At 43.1% G+C, this 17,809-nt stretch overlaps 1 protein-coding gene across 1 annotated transcript in view; it reads right to left on the bottom strand.

Annotated features, from left to right (window-relative positions):
• Positions 1–296: 296 nt before the first annotated feature.
• Positions 297–17,809, bottom strand: part of TDRD10 (tudor domain containing 10) — a 78,699-nt gene continuing 61,186 nt past the window's right edge. Inside the window, exons 6-12 of the mRNA XM_049880641.1 lie at positions 7,430–7,472; positions 6,991–7,066; positions 3,461–3,608; positions 3,058–3,203; positions 2,629–2,783; positions 956–1,026; positions 297–755 (exon numbers count right to left, since the gene is read on the bottom strand). Of these exons, the coding sequence (XP_049736598.1) occupies positions 723–755; positions 956–1,026; positions 2,629–2,783; positions 3,058–3,203; positions 3,461–3,608; positions 6,991–7,066; positions 7,430–7,472 (672 nt within the window). The 3' untranslated portion in view covers positions 297–722. The remainder of the gene's footprint in view (positions 756–955; positions 1,027–2,628; positions 2,784–3,057; positions 3,204–3,460; positions 3,609–6,990; positions 7,067–7,429; positions 7,473–17,809) is intronic.

Raw genomic sequence — 17,809 nt, 5'->3', positions numbered from 1 at the left:
AAGTTGCAAAGCATAAAAGAAGAATCAAGGCCATATTGTTGCCGTGAACCTATTTTCTTCTCTCCACTGAGAGGGCAAAGAGAGATGAAGCAGAGTCGTTACCCAACACCTCGGGAGTGCATCTCTAGCCCAGGCGGGGCGTGCCTGGCCCAGAGCCCACAGCCTGGGAGCTGAATGAGCAGATGAAGCAGACAACAGCTTCTCAATCTCCCTGCAGGGGTTTTAGAGGGCAGGGATGCAGACGAGGGTCCAGAAAGAGGTATCAGTCACCCCAAACTGGTGAAACACACCGTTTATTTGCCAAGGTGATGGCTCACTGGTTAATGCTCTCTACTTGGTTCTACGTTCAACACCAGGAAAACTAGGCAGTGGGCTCCTGTGCCATCCAGAATCCATTAGGGCAGCTTAGATTGTGCTCTGGGGTGCCAATGAGTGATGCAGGGAGGAACACAGGGGCTGTGAGGCTTTCAGCCTAATGGGAGCTCCCTACGTTTAGTTCAAGCGTCCATGCTGAATTGGGGAAGCTGATAAATTAAGACTTCACCCTCTCCTTGAGTGGTGAGCTAAAGATGAAGACAAATGAGAATCAAATCCATCTGGGGCACCAGTTTGGCCTTTTTCATCCCCGGGGCCTCAAGCGCTAAAGGGATACAAAGGGGCCGAGCGAGGCCGGCTCTGGACCTGAGGCGGACAGAAGAGGTGACAAGCTGATTGTAGCCCTGCTATTTAAACTCTTGAAACTTCAGGATGTGCAACTGGAAGAGAAAGAGAAAGTCCTGGTGAAGGGAGGCGTGTCCACAGCCAGCCCACCTGCTGCCCCAGATCACCTCGGTCTGTGCTGTCTAGGGGAGTGGCAGATAAAGCCATGGTCCCCAGGCCTGGGCACTGACCTGCAGCCAAAACTCCAGGCTGGCAGGGGAGAGGGGCCAGCCAATTTAGATACAGGGGCGGTTACCTCCAAGTTCAAAGCGCCAGTGATTTTCCCTTTCAGGATGCGATGGATAACCTGATAGGAACTCAGAATGTCTACAAAACAAAACCAGACAACAAAATCTCAGTGGTGCTTGATTGGGCAAGAGCTGCAAGGGCGGGGAGAAGCCTGAGCTGCACAGAGGTGCTCTGGCTGCCTGGTCAGCTCCCACCAACAAGTCCCTGCCGGTTAGTGCTGACTCCTCCATGCAAGGGTAAAATGAGATAATAAGCATGGAAGAGGTGAGAGGGGGAGGACAAAGTATGAGCACATGAAAGGAGGTGGCATTATTACTGTTGTTAAAATAATTACAGGGGATCTGAGACCTTACATTCTCTAACGAGAAAGTCTACTGGGGATGGAAAATTGTGTTCCCTCAACTCGGCTCCAAGGGTGCCTCTTCTAAGAGAGAGAGGGGGCTGCACCATGAGGGCGCGCATTCTCACACGCTGGAACCAGGGAGGTCAGGGAGCTGCCCGGAAGTCCTCCCCGTGTCTGGCCACACCCCCCAAATCTGGGACTGTCTGTCATATGAGCAGTCAGCCCTAGGGTCAATCCCTGGCTGTGCTGTTTCTTGCTATGAAACATGAGGAAGGTCCTTTCACTTTCAGAGTTACTTTCCTCCTCCTCCATAAAAGGAGGAAATGATACGCCTGTCTGACGTATCCCGCAGGGCTGTCTCAAAGTCCAAGCAAGAGGCGTGCACACTTCTGACAGAGGGCCATGTCTGGCCTGGATCCTCTGACCTTTTCCAGCAGGCTGGGGAACTGCTCTTCAGGGTAGGGGGCTCCTCTTCTCAGTGCCTGCCCAAAGCTCAGGACCCCTAGCTACCCTGTTACTCCCTGTGCAGTGGCCCTCCTCACATGCAGTGACCCAAGATGACCTCTGGGTGGTGCTCCCTGACCACTGGGCACAAAAGCACCAGAGAGCCCATCAGCCTCCCAGGGGGCCAGGACCCAGCAGTTTTGGGAGATACCTTTCCACATTACTTCATGAGTAGGAAGGTAGGTAGGCAGGTGTGTGTGTCTCACCAGCTTTACTTCTGCCACCGCTCCTGACCTTCCAAAGCATTCTTACATCCTTTTACATTTCGCCTAACCTCAGTCTTCAGAGGGGAAAGGGTAAAGACCAGCCTCTCCATTTCACAGATGTGGAAACTGAGGCCCCAACAGGCATCTAGACCTAAAGTAACGGCAAATTAGAAGACCCCAAGTCCAGAGCTCTAACCTCTACCACTGGTTTTCAAATTCTAGTTTTCTTCTACTGCAGAATCTTTTTAAATGAAATCTTAAAGACGCCACCAGGGTTTCCACATAAAACTTGGTATATGTGAAACAGATATGTACTGAGTGGCTCTAGCAGAAGCAGGGTGGGAGGCCTGCCCTCCCTCCTCCCATCCAGAAACCCAGCCTTTGGGCAGCACCTGACGTCCCTCTTGGGATCCTGGAATCAAAGAGCCCAGGTGTGAAAACCACTACTCAAGAGGCAGCTTTGCTGGGGGCAGATGCTGAAAACTGGGGTTAGAGCAGAAGAACAGAGGGTGAAGGGAGCCCCAAGTGCCTCAGCTGCTCACCATACCATTCTCCACAGACGGCCCAGAAGCAGGGACCACATCTCTGTCTCTGAAACCCTAGCCAGGGAGGCGGGAGCCATCTTACCTTTCTCCAGCATGAAGGGCTGAGTCAGAGGTGGGATGGCCCAAAAGTCGTCGCTGTCCAGGCTGCGCAGGGACTGCACCGGGATGGTGGCAGACTGGCCAAAGTCGATGAACATCACCACCGCCCAGGCGTCCACCCGGTCGATCACCCAGCACCTGGCCAGGGGCGGGGGAGAGGCAGAGAGGACGCTGCTCCATCTACAGTGGTCACCAACAAGGAGGGCTGGAAGGGCAAGGCTAAAGGAGGAGCAGCGAGTGTCTTTTGCCTTCCGCCTTCCTGGTGGGGAGGTGATAATAAGCGGAGACAATCTTGAGAGGAAGCAGCAGGAAAGGAACCAGGGTCCAAAGGAGGGAGAAGCACAGAAGCAAAGGGCAGCTTTGCCTGCGGGCCTCTCCCATGCCCTCCTTCCACCCCTGCTCGGGTTCACACCTGTTCCAGGCCCATCCGTAGTCGCCCAGGTGGTACTCAGCCAGACAGCGGGTCCCGCGCTGCACAGCTGAGGCATCCAGGTAGGGCTGCTGCTCCTCCGCCTCGGCCAGGGCGCTGAACAGCACCTCCATGTTCTGCTGCAAGTTCTGAAGGTTGCACAAACACACCGGCCTTGCCGCCTGCATCACACCACACACCTGTCTCTACCACTGCCACCTGTTACGTCAGTCCCGCTAACCTGTCCCAAAGGAACCAAAAGCACGAGGTGGGAGGGAGAAGGACGCTGAAACCGGGGCCCAGGCTGCGGTCATTCTGGATGTCTAGCACCAACTGGCCCCATCACCACGTTCCTCCCAGGAAGGCCCCCAGAGAAAGCACAGAAGCCCAAGGGCACCAAGGGTACCTCAGTGACAGGCATGGCCCAGAAGAATGGGGTCTGAGGGATGACACTGGTCACCAGCAGCCCCACCTCCCCACAGAGGTGGTGGACAGTGGCCAGCCAGCTCAGGTCCTGGAAGCAATCCCTCAGCAGCAGCACCAGGAAGGATCCTCTACAAGGAAAGCAAGGGGAAGGGGATGGGCGTGAGTGAGTGAACTCACCCAAGACCCGTCCTGTGGGATGCTGGGCTGGCCATAGGCACGAGAGTCACCGTAAGCAGAGAATCGTGCGTACCTCCGCCAAGGCCGGGGGTGGTGCCGGACAAGCACACAATAATCATAACGCACAGGGGAGGAAATGAAGCACCACGCCAGGGAACTGGGGTTGGCGAGTTTGGAGGGGGCATGCAGCAGAGAGAAACAAAACCACATCAGGGAACTCCATTGAGAGACATGGGCAAAAGCCCTGGCTGGGCTGCTTTCGATGGAACCTGCTGAAGTGATTCATGGAAACCCTGGTGCCATAGTGGTTAAGTGCTACGGCTGCTAACCAAAAGGTCGGCAGTTTAAATCCACCAGACGCTCCTTGGAAACTCTATGGGGCAGTTCTACTCTGTCCTATAGAGTTGCTATGAGTTGAAATTGAGGCAATAGGTTTGGTTTCTTTCTTTTTTTTTTTTTTTTGGTTAAAGTGATTCATCAGCCTCTGGAGGATGAAAATGCAGACTGTCCACAATCCAGCATATGTTTTAAATCCCAAAATAACTCCTCCCAGTGCTTAAGCACATCCCTCTACTAATTTTCTTACCTGGCTAAGTAACATGTGGTTAGCAAGGCGAACCTGCTGCTTTTAAAAATAAAACAAAAGCCACTCATCCTATCACATTTCAATTCAAAAAGAGGATTCTGGCATCTCGGACACTAAGAGTGGTGTCCGGTGTTAAAGAAAAGCAGAAGGGGTGGTGGGCACGATTATCTCATGGCATCCGGCGTAGGGAACAGTCACAGGCCTTCACTGTACATGACTGGAAATGGATTTTGTTTTTTAGGCATTTAAGATTACATAGTTAATTTATTAATTCCAACTGGGATAAGTGTTATGAAGGAGATTGCTGGGTGCTGGCAAAGGGGATACAGGGCATCCTCAGAACTGAACATACCCCAGGATACCGTACTTTAAAAAGAAAAAAAAAAAAAAACAGGTATTTTTCAGTTTTAAAATTCTCCTAATGGTTTTATTTATTTTAAATTGTTATTAAAGTTACATATTAAAAAATATATATATATTAAAAAAAAAATTAGCATAGTTTAATGAGCAAAATCAGCCATTTCAAAAAGTTAAGTCTCCTAACCTCACTCCCCCCGAGACAACCACTTTATACCCTTCTAGCTAATTCTTTTAGCATTTACTTCAAATCCCTAGAATGCTTATACTGCTTCTTGATTTATATTACTTTTTTTTTTTTTTACCTTTATCTGCATTTTTTTTTTTTTTTTTGCCGTAACTTCCCCCAGCCCCTGCTAACCACTAATCTTCTTGTTTGTATGCATTTGACTACTCTAGACATGTCGTGTAAGTGGGATCATATAAGGGACAAATGTCCTTTGTGTCTGGTATAGCTGAATAATATTCCATTGTATGACTAGACCACACTTACTTTACCCATTCATCTGTTGAAAGCACTTGGGTTGTTTCCACCTTTTAGCTACTGTGAATAATGCCACTATGAACATTGGCGTACTGTTTGAGTCTCTGCTTTCAAGCCTCTTGGGTATATACATAAGAGTGGAAATGTTGGTCGTATGATAATTCCATGTTTAACTTTTTGAGAAACTGCTAAATGGTTTCTCACGAGGCTGAATCACTTTACATTCCCGCCAGCAATGGATAAGCATACCAATTTTTCCACATACTCACCAACACTTAATTTTCGGTTTTCTGGTAACAGCCATCCTAACTCGTTGCTGTCAAGTCAATTCTAACTCATACCAGCCCTACAGGACAGGGCAGAAGTGCGCCCTAGGGTTTCAAGGCTGTAATCTTTATGGAAGCTGACTGCCAGATCTTTCTCCCATGGAGCAGCCGGTGGGTTCAAACTGCCAACCTTATAGTTAGTAGTTGAGCACTTAACTGCTGCACAACCAGGACTCCAGTAGCCATCCTAGGGGGTGTGAAGTAGTATCTCATTGTGGTTTTGATTTGCATTTCCCTATCACAAAGCCACAGTAATCAAAATAGTGTGGTACTGGTATAACATGGACATACAGACCAATGGAACAGAATTGAGAAATAAACTAATACATCAATGACCAACTGATTTTCAACAAGGGTGCCAAGTCCATTCAACAGGGAAAGAATAGCCTCTTCAACCAGTGGTGCTGGGAAAACAGGATTTTCACATATACAAGAACGAAGCTGGACCCACACTGCACAACTAATGACTAATTCTGAACAACTTTTTATATGTTTATTGGCCATTTGTTTATCTTCTTTGGAGAAATGTCTATTCAAGACCTTTGCCCACTTTTTAATTGGGTTGTCTTTTTGTTCTTGAGTTGTAGGATATTAAACCTTTATCTGATACAGTTTCCAGATATTTTCTCCCATTCTGTTGGTGGTCTTTTCACTTTCTTGATAATGTCTGTTGATGCACAAAAGGTTGTTGAAATTTTGATAGGGACTGAGTTGATTCTGTAGGTCACTTTGGGTAGTACTGTCATCTTGACAATACTGAGTCTTCTAGTCCGTGAACACGGTATGCCTTGCCATTTATTTAGGTCTTCTTTAATTTCTTTCAGCAATGTTTCACAGTTTTCAGCATACAAGTCTTTTACCTCTCTGGTTAAATTTATTCCTAGGTCTTTATTCTTTTGGATGCTTTTGTAAATTAAATTGTTTTCTTAATTTCCTTTTCAGGTTGTTTATTGTTGGTATATAGAAGCAAAACTGATTTTTGTATGTTGACCTTGTACCTTGATGCTTTACTACATTCATTAGCTGTAGTAACTTTCTTCTGGATTTTTCAGGATTTTCTATATATAGGACCATGTCATCTGCAAATAGAGATAGTTTTACTTCTTCCTTTCCAATTGGATGTCTTTTATTTCTTTTTCTTGCCTAATTGCTCTGGTTGGAACTCCCAGTACAATGATGAAAACAGGCATCCTTGTCTTGATTTTGATCTTCAGAGAAAGCCTTCAGTCTTTCATTCTGTATGACATTGACATTAGCGGTGGGTTTTTCACAAATGTCCTTCATCATGTTGAGGAATTTCCCTTCTCTTCCTAGTTTGTTCAGTATTTTCATCACGAAAGGGTACTGGATTTTGTCAAATGCCTTTTCTGCATCAGTTGGCATGATCATGTGGTTCTTTTCCTTTGTGGAAACAGATTTATAAGTCACTCTGGATCACAGTCTTAGAACCTGGGTCTGATGAAGGAGTTCCTGAAAACATTATCTCCCAGCCCAGTCCTATCCCTGCCGCCACCCCTGGGAGACTGAATGAGGTTTCCAGTCGCTCTTTGCCATGGTGGTCTTTCTGCACTTCTGCTCACCTCATTTCCATGGGCACTGCAAAGGTTGTTCTCGGTCTCTCTATCTCACGTGGGTCAGTAGAAGCCTGTGAACCAGCTGGAAAGGAGAAGATTAAGTCCTGGAGGCACCAGATCTACCCCTAGAGGATCAAAACCCCTCTCCCCTCGAGACGTTAGCCTTGCCCTCAGGAGGATAAGATGGGCCAAGAAGCCACATCCTTCTATTTCTCAGCTTCTAAATAGATCCTCAGCTAGGTGGCAAGGGTTTGCTGGATCATATTCTTTAATCAAGAAAGGGTCCTGAAGGAATCAAAAGGGGTGTCTTCTACAAGAAGGAGTCAACACAGAAGAAAGCAGAGAGGAAGGCTGTAAAAGAAGTAGAAACCTGGGTGGGACAGGGAGAGGAAAGCAAAGAGATGAAAGACGGGTCTTGGGAGCTGGTGGCAGCTCAGGGTCTCACCAGTGTTTTGGGTACTTCCTTCACCAGAAACCTGCTCCAGAGCCTAAGGAGAAAAAGAAAAGTCGTCACTCAGGCACAACTGTATTTACTTTATTGAGTTTACACTGAATCACTCCAGGTAGATTTCAAAGCAGGACAGAGAGCATCAGCAGCCCCTGCTCTGACACGGACTCTAGCTGACTTTCACCCGCTTTCTCACTGGGAGCCCGAGCCAACCCAAAGAAAACCATTCAGAAACGGGGAAGGGAGGTTGGGAGGCGGCCATCAGGGAGTCCTCCACCACGTGTAGTCACAGACTGCGCTGTACACACAGCCCTCCCCAGACAAGGGGCGGATCTGGGTCTGCTTGGCCTGGCAGATCCCTGAGGCACTTCTAGAAGGAAGAAGAGGAGGAAATGGTTATGTTGGAATTAAGGCTGGGTAGAAAGCACATGGGCTGTGGTGGAGACAGTAAGGCCTGGGTGCCTTGCGCATCACTGTAATTCTACAGGCTCCAAACCCACACGTTTTCCTCTCTCCAATGTTCTCACCTAGAACTTCCCCATAAAGATATACAGCCTTGGAAACCCTATGGGGCAGTTCTACTCTGTCCTATAGGGTCACTATGAGTCAGAATAAACTTGCAGGCAGGGGGTTGAGAGATTTCTATCCAGCCCTCAATTGGTATTCTGTCAATCCTGGACCCTTGTTTCTCACCAACGCCTTCAGTGCAGCTTGGACTTCTTCCTTCAAGTCCAAACTGCACTGAAGGCGTTGGCAAAAAGCAAGCCTCCAGGAATTGATGTAATACTAAATGAGGTTTCAACAAAGAGATACAATGCTGGAAGCACTCACTTGTCTATGCCAAGAAGTTTGGAAGACAGCTACCTGGTCTACCTACTGGAAGAGATTCATGTTTGTGCTTCTTCCAAAGAAAGGTGACCCAACACAAGGCAGAAATTATCAAACAATATCATTAACATCACACACAAGTAAAATTTTGTGAAGATCATTCAAAAGTGGCTGCAGCAGTACACTGACAGGGAGCTGCCAGAAATTCAAGCAGAATTCAGAAGAGGATGTGGAACGAGAGATATCATTGCTGTTGCCAGATGGATCTTGGCAGAAAGCACGGAATACCAGAAAGATGCTCATCTGTGTTTTATTTGCTATGCAAAGGCATTCGATTGTGTGGATCATAACAAATTATGGATAACATTGTGAAGAAAGGGAGTTTCGGAACACTTAACTGTGCTCATGAGGAACCTGTACATAGACCAAGAGGCAGCCATTCAAACAGAACAAGGGGATGCTGCGTGGTTTAAAATCAAGAAAAGTGTATGTCAGGGTTGTCGTATTCTTTCACCATACTTATTCAATCTGTATGCTGAGCAAATAATCTGAGAAGCCAGATTATAGGAAGAAGAATGTGGCATCAAGGATTAGAAGAAGACTCATTACAACCTGTGATATGCAGTGACACGAGCTTGCTTGCTGAAAGTGAAGAATACTTGAAGCACTTACTGCTGAAGATTAAAGACTACAACCTTCAGTATGGATTACGCCTCAACACAAATAAAACAAAAATCCTCACAACTGGATCAATAAGCAACATCATAATAAACAGAGAAAATACTGAAGTCATCAAGGATTTCATTTTACTTGGATCCACAATCAATGCCCATGGAAGCAGCAGTCAAGAAATCAAATGACAGATTGCATTGGGCATATACGCTACGTAAGACCTCTTCAAAGTGTTAAAAAGCAAGGATGTCACTTTAAGGACTAAGGTACGCCTGACTCAAGCCATGGTATATTCAATCACCTCATATGCATGCGAAAGCTGGACGATGAAAAGGAGGACCCAAGAATTGATGCCTTTGAAATTATGGTGTTGGTGAAGAATACTGAATATACCATGGACTGCCAGAAGAACGAACAAATCTGTCTTGGAAGAAGTACAACCAGAATGCTCCTTAGAAGCAAGGATGGCGAGATTTCGTCTCATGTACTTTGGACGTATTATCAGGAGGGAGCAGTCTCTGGAGATGGACATCATGCTTGATAAAGTAAAAGGGTCAGAGAAAGAGAAGACCCTCAAAGACATGGACTGACACAGTGGCTGCAACAATAAGCTCAAACATGGCAATGATTTTAAGAATGGTGCAGGACTGGGCAGTGTTTCATTCTGTTGTACATAGGGTCACTATGAGTTGGAATTGACTGGATGGTATCTAACAAAAACACTGAACCCTGGTAGTGCAGTGGTTAAGCACTCAGCTGCTAACCAAAAGGCCAGTGATTTGAACCCACCAGCTGCTCCACAGGAGAACAATGTGGCAGTCTGCTTCTGTGAAGATTACAGCCTTGGAAAACTTAGGGGCAGTTCCTCTGTCCTTTAGGGTTGCTATGAGTTGCAATAGACTCCACAGCAAAGGATTTGGTAAGACAATTCTAAATACAGACCCCAAGAACCAATTATCAGCAACAGTTTCTAGCTAAAAATAATTATTAATAGAGAAACATTTTAAACCATTTTTGTTTTAATTATTATTCCCTAATGATTTCAGAGATATAACGAGCCCGTTTTGACAGTTTGTGAAATTAAGTTTCAAAGGAAAATCTACATAATTATCATCCAAATGCCACATCAAGTACATCAGCCACAAACATACCTTAAATTTCAGGATGTGTCTGTAACACTGAAGTGGCGACACAGAAGCTATGGAAATCAAGACAGCATCTCAGTGCTGTCAAACCAACTATTTTAATTAAGTTCTCTTGTTGCTACAAACACAGGAACCCTCTTGCCCAAATCAATCAGCAGCTGGTAATTAGCCCTTTACTTTGTTCTAGGACGTTTCTTTTTTCTAAGTTTCTTATTATTGTGCTTTTGGAGAAGGTTTACAGAGCAAATTAGTTTCCCGTTCCACAGTTTATACACACATTGTTCCATGACATTGGTTGTAATCCCCACAACCTGTCAGCATTCTTCCCATTACCACCCTGAGTTCTCCATTTCCATTCGTCTGGTTTTCTTGCCCCTTCCTGCATTCTCATCTTTGTTGTCCTTTTGGTTTCATGTAGATGACTGTTCTGAGGAGCACTTTCCTCACATGCATTATTGTTTATTAACAGGTCTGTCTATTATTTGGCACATAGGTGATCTCTGAGAATGGCTTCATTTTCAAGTTAGAAGGGTGCCTAATATCTACAGTCTATAGATATCTATAGTCTCAGGGGTTCCCAGTCTCTCTCTGCCCAACAAATGTGATCTTTCTTATGAATTTGAATTTCATTCTACATTCCCCCCCCCTCCCCGGCTCTAACTGGGACCTTCTATTGTGATCCTGGTCAGAGTGGCCGGTAGCAGTAGCTGGGCACCATCTAGTTCTGGTCTCAGGTTGGTGGAGGCTGTGGTTCCTGTAGTCCATTAGTTCTTTGGACTGTTTCCTGAGTCTTTGTTTTTCTTCACTCTCCTTTGCACCAGACAGAAAGAGACCAATAGTTTTATCTTAGATGGCTGCTTGCAAGCTTTTAAGACTCAAGACACTACTCACCAAAGGAGGATGTAGAGTGTTTTCTCTATGAACTGTTATACCAATTGATATAGGTGTTCTCTGAGACCATGGTCCTTAGCCTTCAAGCTCAGTAAATCAATCCCACAAGGTATATGAATATGTCTAGGCTGTTTCCATGGCTGTGCCCCATATGCTCTACTACATATATATGAATTTACATACAACACAAATACATAGCAATACCCACAGCCAAACCTATATACGCACATGGGTATACTCCCATACACCTCCCACATCTCTTCAGCATAGATACCTACCTATGTATCTACTCATAAATTATTGTTCGTTACTGCTGTTGCTGCAGGATTGTGTGTTATAGTATTTACCTTCGTTGCCTTTTATTCTTAGGTACCTTTCAGTGTCTTCCCTATTTCATTGTAGTTTTTTTTTTTTTTTAACTGTGCTTTAGATGAAGGTTTACAGAGCAAATTAGTTTCTCATGAAACAATACACATATTGTTTTGTGACACTGGTTGCCAACCCTGTGACATGCCAACACTCTCCCCTTCTTGACCTGGGGCTCCCCATTTCCATTCGTCCACCTTTCCTGTCCTCTCCTGCCTTCTTGTCCTTGCCCCTCGGCTGGTGTGCCCACTTAGTCTCATATACATGGTTGAGCTACATGTATTATTGTTTATTTTATGGGGCTGTCTATCTCACTGTAGTTTTGAGTTTCATCTCTCTAATGGCTAATCAACTCAATGGCAACAGGTTTAACAGCTAATGATCGAGAGCATCTCTTAATGCGTTTGTTAGCTGCCCAAATGTCTTCTTTGGTGAAGTGTCTGTTCATGTCCTTTGCTCATTTTTTAATTGGGTTATTTGTCTTTTTGTTGTTGAGGTGTTGAAGTTTTCCATAAATTTTAGAGATTACACTCTGGTTGGATATGTTGTAGCTAAAAGTTTTTTCCTAGTCTGTTGTTGTTAAGTGCTGTCGAGTCGTTTCTGACTCACAATGACCCCTATATACAATAGAACAACACTGTCTGGTCCTGTGCCATCCTCACAATAATTGTTATGCTTGAGTCCATTGTTGCAACCATTGTATCACACCATTTTATTGAAGGTCTTCCTCTCTTTCACTGACTGTCTACTTTACCAAGAATGATGTCCTTCTCCAAGGACTGGTCCCTCCTGATAACATGTTCAAAGTATGTAAGAACTCTCACCATCCTTGCTTCTAAGGAGCATTCTGGCTGTACTACTCTCAAGATAGATTTGTTTTTCTGGCAGTCCATGGTATATTCAATATACTTCGCCAACACCATAATTCAAAGTCATCAATACTTCTTCAGTCTTTATTCACCCTCCAGCTTTCACATGCATATGAGGTGATTGAAAACATCATGGCCTGGGTAAGGCGCACCTTAGTCCTTGAAGTGACATCTTTGCTTTTTAACACTTTAAAGAGGTCTTTTGCAGCACACAGGCCCAGTGAAATGTGTCACCTGACTAGCTGCTTCCATGGGCACTGATTGTAGAGCCAAGTAAAATGAAATCCTTGACAACTTCAATCTTTTCTCCATAGATCATGATGTTGTTTACTGGTCCAGTTGTGAGGATTTTTGTTTTCTTTATTTGAGGTATAATCCATACTGAAGGCTGTAGCCTTGGATCTACATCAGTAAGTGATTCAAGTCCTCTTCATTTTCAGCAAGCAAGGTTGCGTCATCTGCATATCACAGGCTGTTAATGAGTCTTCCTCCAATCCTGATGTTGAGTTCTTCTTCACATAGTTCAGCTTTCTCAGATTATTTGTGCAACATAGAGACTGAATAAGTATGGTGAAAGGATACAAACCTGACGCACATCTTTCCTAACTTTAAACCATGCAGTATTTCCTTGTTCTGTTCGAACAACTGCCTCTGAGCCTAAGTACAGGTTCCTCAGGAGCACAATGAAGTGTTTTGGAATTCCCATTCTTCCCAATGTTATCCATAATTTGTTATGATCCACACAATCAAATGCATTTGCATAGCCAATAAAACACAGGTAAATATCTTTCTGGCATTTTCTGCTTTCAGCCAAGATTCATCTTGCCATCAGCAATGATAGCCCTGGTTCCATGTTCTCTTCTGAATCTGGCTTGGATTTCTGGCAGTTCCCTGTCAATGTACTGCTTCAGTCACTTTGGAATGATCTTCAGCAAAATTTTACTTTTGTGTGATACTAATGATATTGTTGGGTAATTCTCGCTTTCTGTTGGATCACCTTTCTATAGAATGGGCACAAGTATGGATCTCTTCCAGTAGGTAGGCCAGGTAGCTGTCTTCCAAATTTCTTGGCATAGTGAGCGGTTCCAGTGCGCTATCCACTTGCTGAAACATCTCAGTTGGTACTCTGTCAATTCCTGGAACCTTGTTTTTCACCAGTACTTTCAGTGCAGCTTGGACTTCTTCCTTCACTACCATAGGTTCTTGATCATACCACCTCCTGAAATGGATGAACGTTGACTAATTTTTTTGATACAGCGACTCTGTGTATTCTTTCCATCTTCACTTAATGCTTCGTGCATCGTTTAATATTTTCCCCCACAGAGCCCTTCAATATTGTAGGCCTGAAATTTTTCTTCAGTTCTTTCAGCTTGAGAAATGCCAAGTGTGTTCTTCCTTTTTGGTTTTCTAACTCCAGGTCTTTTCACATTTAATTATAATACTCTATTTTGTCTTCTCAAGCTGCCTTTTGAAAGCTTCTGTTTGGCTCTTCTACTTCATTATTTCTTCCTTTGCTTTAGCTACTTGACATTCAAGAGCAAGTTTCAGAGTCTCTTCTGACATCCATATTGGTCTTTTCTTTCATCGCTTTCTTTTAATGACTCCTTGCTTTCTTCATGTATGATGTCCTTCCATAGCCTGTCTGGTCTTTGGTCATTAGTGTTTAGTGATTCAAATCTACTCTTGAGACGGTCTCTAAATTCAGGTGGAATGTACTCAAGGTCATACTTTGGCTCTGACTTGTTGTAATTTTCTTCGTCTTCAACTTGAACTTGCATATGAGCATTTTATGGTCTGTTCTGCAGTTGTGCCTTGGCCTTGTTCTGACTAATGATATTGAGCTTTTCCATTCTGTCTTTCCACAGATGTAGTCGATTTGATTCCTGTGTATTCCGTCTGGCAAGGTCCATGAGTACAGTTGCCGTTTATGTTGTTGAAAAGAGGTATTTGCAATGAAGACATCATTGGTCTTGCAAAATTTCATCATGTGATCTCCAGCATCATTTTCGTCACCAAAGCTATTATTTTCTAACTACCGATCCTTCTTTGTTTCCAACTTTCGCATTCCAATCACCAGTAATTATCAATGTGTCTTGACTGCATGTTCGATCAATTTCAGCCTGCTGAAGTCAGTAAAAGTCTTCAATTTCTTCATCTTTGGCCTTCATGTTGTGCATAAATTTGAATAATAGTCATATTAACTGGTCCTCGTTGTAGGCTTATGGATATTACCCTATCACTAACAGCACTGTACTTCAGGATAGATCCTGAAATGTTCTTTTTGATGATGAATGCAACACCATTTCTTTTCACTTTGTCGTTTCCAGCATAGTAGGCCATATGATTGTCTGATTCAAAATGGCCAATACCAGTCCATTTCAGCTCACCAATGCCTAGGATATGGATGTTTATGTGTTCTCAGTCTGTAGGTTCTCTTTATCTTTTGGTGAAGTCTTTGATGAGCACAAGTGTTTAATTTTTAGGAGATCCCAGTTATCTAGTTTATCTTCCACTGTTTGTGCATTTTTAGTTATGTTTGGTATTCTATTTACGCACATATTAGGGCCCTTAGCATTTCAAGATCTATCCTGAAGTACAATGCTGTCAGTGATAGGATAATATCCAGATGCCTACAAGGAAGAACAGAATGAGAATTCCAGAACACTTAATTGTGCTCATGGGGAACCTGTACATAGGTCAAGAGGCAGTTGTTCATACAGAACAAGGGGATACTACATGGTTTAAAGTCAGGAAAGGTGTGTGTCACGGTTGTATCCTTTCACCATACCTACTCAAACTGTATGCTGAGCAAATAATCCGAGAACCTGGACTATATGAAGAAGAACGGGGCAGCAGGATTGGAGGAAGATTCATTAACAATCTGCATTATGCAGATGACACAACTTTGCTTAATGAAAGTGAAGAGGACTATAAGCATTTACTGATGAAGATCAAAGACCACAGCCTTCAGTATGGATTACACCTCAACATAAAAAAAACAAAAATCCTCACAACTGGACCAACAAGCAACACCATGATAAACAGAGAAAAGACTGAGGTTGTCAAGGATTTCAGTTTACTTGGATCCACAATCAGCACCCATGGAAGCAGCAGTCAAGAAATCAAACAATATGATGCACTGGGCAAATCTGCTGCAAAGGACCTCTTTAAAGTATAGAAAAAGCAAAGACGTCACCTTGAAGACTAAGGCATGCCAGACCAAAGCCATGGTATCTTCCATCGCCTCATATGCACGTAAAAGCTGGACAATGAATAAGGAAGACCGAAAAAGAATTGACACCTTTGAATTGTGATGTTGGCAAAGAATATTGAATATACTACGGACTGCCAAAAGAATGAACAAATCTGTCTTGGAAAGAAGTACAACCAGAATGCTCCTTAGAAGCAAGAACGGCGAGACTGAGTCTTATATACTTTGGACACGCTGTCAGGAGGGATTAGTCCCTGGAGAAGGACATCATGCTTGCTGAAGTACAGGGTCAGAGGAAAAAAAGGAAGACCCTCAACAAGAAGGACTGAGACAGTGGCTGCAACAATGGGCTCCAGCATAACAATGACTGTGAGCATGGCACAGGACCAGGTAGTATTTCGCTCTGTGGTACACAGGGTCACTACAAGTCAGAACCAACTTGACGGCAGCTAACAACAATAACACAAAGAAGATGAGTTAATATGACTATTATTCAAATTTATGCACCAACCAAGGCCAAAAAAGAAGAAATGTAAAACTATCTCTATTTGCACATGACTTAATTCTTTATATATAAAATCCTGAAAAATCCAGAAGAGAGCTACTAGAGCTAACGAATTTAGTAAAGTGTAAAGATCTTGTATCTTTAAAAAAAAAAAAAATTTGTTTTTTGTTTTTTTTGAAGATACAAGATCAATGTTAACTCTCCTGTCCATGAGCATGGTACGTTTTTCCATTAATGTAGGTCTCTTTTGGTTTCTTAAAGTAGTGATTCGTAGTTTTCTTTGTATAAGTCACTTATGTCTCTAGTTAGATTTATTCCTAAGTATTTTATCTTTTTGAGGGTTATTGTAAATGGTATTGGTTTCCTGATTTCCTTTTCAGAGTTCTCTTTGTTGGTCTAGAGGAACGCAACTGATTTTTGTATGCTGATCTTGCACTTTTCCACTTTGCTAAATTCTTCTATTAGTTCAAGTAGCTTTCTTGTGGAGTCTCTGGGATTTTCGATGTATATGATCATATCATCTGCAAACAGGGATAGTTTTACTTCTTCCTTACCAATTTGTATGCCCTTTATTTCCCTTTCTTGCTTTACGGCTCTAGCTAGGACTTTTAGTACAATACCGAATAGGAGTAGTGATAAAGGGCATCCTTACCTGTTTCCCATTCTCAAGGGAAATGCTATTCCTTCCCGTTGAAAATAATGTCTGTTGGTGGTTTTGTATATATGCCCTTAATTATGTTGAGAATTTCTCTTCAATTCCTATTCTGCTGAGAGTTTTTATCAAGAATGAAGTGTTAAACTTTATCAAATGACTTTCCTGCATCGATTGAAATGCTCATATGGTTCCTGTTCTTTGTTTTATTTATATGGTGGGCTATACTGGTTGATTTTCTAATGTTGAGCCATCCTGGCATGCCTGGTATGAATCCCACTTGGTCATGATGTAATTTTTTTTTTGATATGCTCTTTTATTCTCTTGGCTAGAATTTTGTTGAGAAGTTTTGCATCTATATTGATGAAGGATACCCAGTAAACCCAGTGCTGTCGAGTTGACTGATGAAGAATATTGGTCTATAATTTTCTTTTTTAGTGGTGTCTTTCCCTGGTTTTGGGATCAGAGTTATACTGGCTTCATGGAATAAATTTGGAGTATTCCTTCCATTTATATGTCCTGGAATAGTTTGAGTAGTATTGGTGTCAACTCTTCTCTGAATGTTTGGTAGAATTCTCCACTGAAGCTGTCTCGGCCTGGGCTTTTTTTTTGTTGGGAATTTTTTATGACCTCTTCAATTTCTTCTTTTGTTATAGGTCTGTTCAGATTTTATACGCCAATTTGTGTTAGTTTGGACAGGTCGTGTGTTTCTAAAAATTCGTCCATTTTTTCCATGTTTTCAAATTTGTTGGAGTATAATTTTTCATAATATTCTGCTACAGTCATTTTTATTTCAATTGAGCCTATTGTAATGTCACCCATCTCATTTCTTATTTGGGTTATTTGCATCTTCTGCTTTTCTTCTGTCAATGTGGCCACGGGTTTATCGATTTTATTAAACTTTTCCAAGAGCCAACTTCTAGTCTTGTTTATTCTTTTGATTGTTTTTGTTTTCTGATTCATTTATTTCTGCTCTAATCTTTATTATTTCCTTTCTTATGGTGGCTGTCGGCTTCTTTTGCTGTTCTTTTTCTATTTGTTTCAGTTGTAGGGTTAAGGTGTTGATTTTGGCCCTTTCTTCTTTTTTGATGTGTTTATTGCTATAAATTGACCTCTGGGCACTGCTTTTTCTGTGTTGCAAAGGTTTTGGTATGTTGTGTTTTCATTCTTAAAATTTTTTTATTTCATTTTAATTTCCTCTATTAGCCAGTGGTTTTTAAGCAAGGTGTTATTCAATT

Source organism: Elephas maximus, chromosome 3, assembly GCF_024166365.1.
Source record: "Elephas maximus indicus isolate mEleMax1 chromosome 3, mEleMax1 primary haplotype, whole genome shotgun sequence".
Classification (NCBI taxonomy): domain Eukaryota; kingdom Metazoa; phylum Chordata; class Mammalia; order Proboscidea; family Elephantidae; genus Elephas; species Elephas maximus.
The sequence above is the reverse complement of the archived record's forward strand: the minus strand, read 5'-3'. Positions and strand labels throughout refer to the sequence as shown.